The sequence below is a fragment of the Monodelphis domestica genome, chromosome 6, assembly GCF_027887165.1.
Source record: "Monodelphis domestica isolate mMonDom1 chromosome 6, mMonDom1.pri, whole genome shotgun sequence".
Classification (NCBI taxonomy): Eukaryota; Metazoa; Chordata; class Mammalia; order Didelphimorphia; family Didelphidae; genus Monodelphis; species Monodelphis domestica.
This window is the reverse complement of record NC_077232.1, coordinates 22,955,734-22,960,469: the sequence shown is the minus strand read 5'-3', so window position 1 is coordinate 22,960,469 and position 4,736 is coordinate 22,955,734. Positions and strand designations below refer to the sequence as shown.

The following is a 4,736-nucleotide window of genomic DNA, read 5'->3' as shown; positions in this document are numbered from 1 at the left end:
GATGGCATTTTGTTACATTTAATATTTTTGTCTTTGCATCAAAACATTATTTCACTGACTTTTTATTCTACCTTGCCCCATTTATCCTTACCCTTATAGTGCCTACTTGGTGAACAAAAGCAAAGCAAGAACAAAACAAAGATTTATAACAAACAAGCCTAAGTAAACAAAACAAATTTCTCTATATATCTCAATTTCTATCTTAAGTCCATTACCTTTTTGATAAGGGACGAATTTCATGATCAGTTTTCTGGAATTATAGGTGGTCGCAGATTTGATAAGTGGTTTCAAGTGTCTGTAAATTATTTTATTTCTAATATGATTATATAATTTGTTTTGTGTCCTTTTTGATTCACTCTGTATCATGCATGTCTTTTATGACTACTCTGAAAATATCTCCATCATTTCTTATGGCACAAAGTATTCTTTTGTATTTATGAATTCAGCATATGGATACTCCACCTTAGTTTTCCATTTTTATTCCTACAAACAGAAATGCTATAAATAATTTTGTACCAATATGTACTTTTCCTTACATATGTACAGTTGTGTAGCATCACTTATAATTCTGTTTACTTTGGCATTCAAACAAAATGTTTCATTTATCTTTTTATTTCACTTCTTTTTCTAAGCATTACAAAGGCTCTAATTATGCACAAAATACATAGCTGAATCATTCTCTTTTGTCTCTCTCCATCTCACTCTGTCACTCTGTCTCTGTCTCTCTTCATTTCTGTTCTCTGTCTCTGTCTCTGTTGCTCCTTTATATTCACAATTTACCTTTTTTGTTCCTTTACAAAAGTTGGGGATAAATTCATGTGCTGCTTGGAAAGCAGGAGAAATAATAGTATAATTGTATTTAAGGTGCATATTGAGATTTCTCATGACTTAAATAATACCATGATCAACATCAATTGCAGTGTAAAAAAGAAAGTAACAGTTTTAGGACTATTTGTTGTATTTTCAAATACCATCTCTTGATGGGCTCTAATTTGAATACATTTTCAGTGCAATGGAAAATAGCCAGATATGTATTTTTGTAGGAACTGTGGAATGAAAGAAAAGAAAAACAAAATCCATCTAGTTAACTAATTGTACCATGACTTGATTCACTTAGGAAGTAGTTTTCTTAGTGCAGCAATGACATCTTTATTTCTCAGGCTGTATATTATAGGGTTAAACAATGGAGTCACAGTGGTGTAGAAGAGAGCAAACACTTTTACTGATCCTGCTGAGTGACTGGATTTTGGCCACAAATACACAATACTTCCAGACCCATAGAATAATCCCACCACCATGAGGTGAGAAGAACAAGTGGAGAAGGCTTTAAATACCCCTGAGGTTGAAGGCAGCCTCAGAATGGTAGTAATTATTTTTACATAGGATATGAGTATCAACAGAAAGGGAGTTATTACAAATATCAGTGCAGCAACATGGACAGAAATCTGTCTTTGGTATGTGTCTCCACAGACCAACTCTATTAATGGTTGTGCATCACAGAAAACATGATTAAGTTTGTTAGGACCACAAAAGTTCAGAGAGAAAATCTGATATGTCTCCTCTACCAGTACTGGAACCCCGACCACCCATGAAGCCACAACCAGTTGGACACAGACCTTGTGATTCATGATAAGAGGATAATAGAGAGGCTTACAGATGGCCACATAACGATCATAAGCCATCCCAGCCAGAAGCAAGCATTCTGCTGCTCCCAGAATATAAAGGAAGCAAGCTTGTACAGCACAGGCTAGGAATGAAATGGTTCCTTTGTGGGTCCAGAGATCTGCCAACATTCTGGGGATAGTGACTGATGTGTAACAGATTTCCAAGAAGGAAAAGTTCCCAAGAAAAAAGTACATGGGGGTTTGGAGACCTGGATCAATCTTCGTTATCACAATGAGGAGACCATTTCCAATCAGAATACACAGGTAAATGACTAAGAAAACCCCAAAGAGAAATCCTTGCATGTTGGGAAGATCAGAAAATCCTAGGAGAATGAATTCCACCACAACTGTGAAATTGTCCCCTGACATTGTGTTGTTCCTTTGCCTGTTGAAACAATGAATTCAGAACCAATCAACCACTGTTCTTGTATGGTGCTCAGTTTCCCTTTCAGCAAAGAAGAATTTACATTTTATGATCTGAAAATTTCTCCTACATTTATTATTTTAAGTGTGCAGGGAGAAAATAAGTGGATAGAGAGTTCTGAGAAATGACTGGATTAAAAGTGAAGCAGCTATAAAAGAAGCTATATTCAATTCTTTATTTTTCCAACAGCTAGTGAAGTTCCCCCTGTTTCCCCACACACATCTTGGTTGGCAGAGAGATCAAGAGTTATTTTGTAAAAATAATCTTTTCTTTCCCTAGTCAATGTCTTTTCTAAGTCTTTGTCTCTGAGTAGGTTCATCATTTATAAAGATCATAGGTTAGTTATACTTCAGATCCTCTTCAGGTCAAAGAAACTAAAAAGGGGATGGAGAAAAAGAGTTTGTACTTACCTTTCTTAAATGGAATTAAGTCATATTAGTCAGCTCCTTTCTTCAAAATAATAGAGACACATAATAAGTTATTCATACTCCTCTGTACATTATTACAACAATACTTATGACATAAGTAACAAAGATATTCTAATTTTGTCAGAGAAGGAAACTGAGATTCTGCTATTTTAAGTGTGTTTTTTTGGCCAAATTTCCCCATCTAGTAGGTGCCAAAGTGAGGATTTGATCATAAGGATCTCGAGAATGACTGAAAGCTAAATACTCTTTCTATGACACTATGATTCTTCTCCCTTAAGCATTAGAATTTATCAAACAGTATCAACTGACTAAGGAAAAGGAACCAGTTTCCCATGTTAAAATATATACTATTAAATGAAATCACTTAGGAGTACTCCTTTTTAGTAGAAATAATTACTGCCCTCCCAGATCTCTGGGGATAGGTCTTCCATGTGCAGTAACTCACTTTTTAATGAGGAAGATCTTCTGGCTGAAAGTCCAATCAAATAAACAACTCTTAATAGAAGCAGATTAGAATAGGGAAAATTTCTGACCTTTGAATCAAGGAACTATATTTAACTGTCAGATCTAGTGTTACCTAAATATCTAATAACTGAAAAGTCATTTTTCTTCTCCTCTTATTAGTTTTCTTTTCTGTAAAATGGAAACAATGCTCCATAGTTTTATAGAGAAAAAAACAATTAAAAAGGACTGGGCTGTTTTTAGTCATTATTATTATTGAAGGATTTGATCACTTATTCTATTCAAATAGAGGAAAAGTTTAGCCCCTAATATCTTGGACCAAACAATCGCCACTTTAACATCTCACTGCTAATGAAATAGTTGGCATAATAAATCCAGACCTTAGGTACACACTCATGCACTAACAGTGTGCAGAGGCAGAAGGGATGTGTTAGGACCATAAGATTACAATCAAGAGAAATTATCTTGAATCTCAGTTCTATTCTTCTTTTGTAATTTTCAGGAAGTTTTATATTTTCTCCATTCCTTGATTTATTTAAAAGGAGAAGAACAGGGTAGTGGATCTCCACAATCCTCCACCAAGAAGAGAAGACAAGACTCGTCAAGGCTCTTGGATGGAAAAGGCATCACCAGGTAAATAAGATGGAGAATGTCCAGGCTTTACCATATGGCCTACCACTGTGTCCTAACATTCTCTGACCTTACTATTTACCATATAACTGCATTTTCTAATCTCTGTAACCTGGCCAAGTGATATAACCTAAGGTCACCTGGACCTTGTCACCTACTCTGCTAGTGTGCGCTCCAAAAATTCATGAACCATCTCCTTTTTCTATTAATATCCTGATTATTATTCATTCATTTATTCATCTCGCTATTGATGTCTTCATGTATTCATTCATTCCCAAATCTAAAAGTTTTGATTCTAAAACTAGGGCAATCTGTCTTACAGTTTAACTATTCTGCATCTATCATGGGAATATCTCTTACATGATTGTATACACCATTGCTTTTGACCTGGAAAATACCTCTTAAACCTGTGAAGAATTCAATTATGAGAAACATATTTAATCTGTAGATAAGAGGTGAGGTGACTCATCGGAGTACAATTTTAGGAATCAGAGGACCTGAATTCAAATCCTATCTTAGATAGTTATAAGCTGTATCACCTTGGGTAAGTCCTTAATCCAATTTTCCTCATTTGTACAATGTGCAGGAGAAGGAAACATTAAATCTTTCCAATTTCATTGCCAAGAAACTTCCTAATGGAACCCAACATTTCAGAAGTTTCTAATATGACTGGACAACAATATTTTGTAAGTACTACATGTACTTTCAGAATTTTTTAGAAATAATTTCTAAAAATTAAAGTAAGTGAAGTATTTGAAAACACAGATCATTGAATATCTGAAGGTCCCTTTTTTCCACTCACCCCAACTATAATGCCTTTTGTAAGATTATTTTAGCTTTGTGACTTGAAATCTAAGTAATTGTTCACCAGGGAAAATTCCCAGATAAGAAAATACCCAAGTCAGCTGGGAATTATGGTGATTTTAATTAATATAGAGAGAAGGAATTAGGGAAAGGAGAGAGAACTGAACTGTTCATCTTATTTTATAGACCTTTAACTCTTATGTCTCCTCCTCTAAATTTTCATGTCTACCAATAACAGTAAATGCTTTTTCTAGGACTGCCCATTCTTTAGTTCTCACCACTCTTTAGGTTTCACCTTCTCTGGTTAGATTATATCTTTTGAGT

The 4,736-nt window shown here is 34.7% G+C and overlaps 1 protein-coding gene across 1 annotated transcript; it reads right to left on the bottom strand.

The window, feature by feature from the left end:
• Positions 1–1,109: 1,109 nt before the first annotated feature.
• Positions 1,110–2,033, bottom strand: LOC100022719 (olfactory receptor 10AG1-like). The gene has a single exon (XM_001374441.2). It carries the CDS (start codon positions 2,031–2,033, stop codon positions 1,110–1,112), a length of 924 nt encoding a protein of 307 aa, XP_001374478.2.
• Positions 2,034–4,736: the final 2,703 nt, after the last annotated feature.

Coding starts and splice junctions, on each gene's coding strand:
- LOC100022719 (XM_001374441.2), bottom strand. CDS start 2,033: ATGTCAGGGGACAATTTCACAGTTGTGGTGGAATTCATTCTCCTAGGA.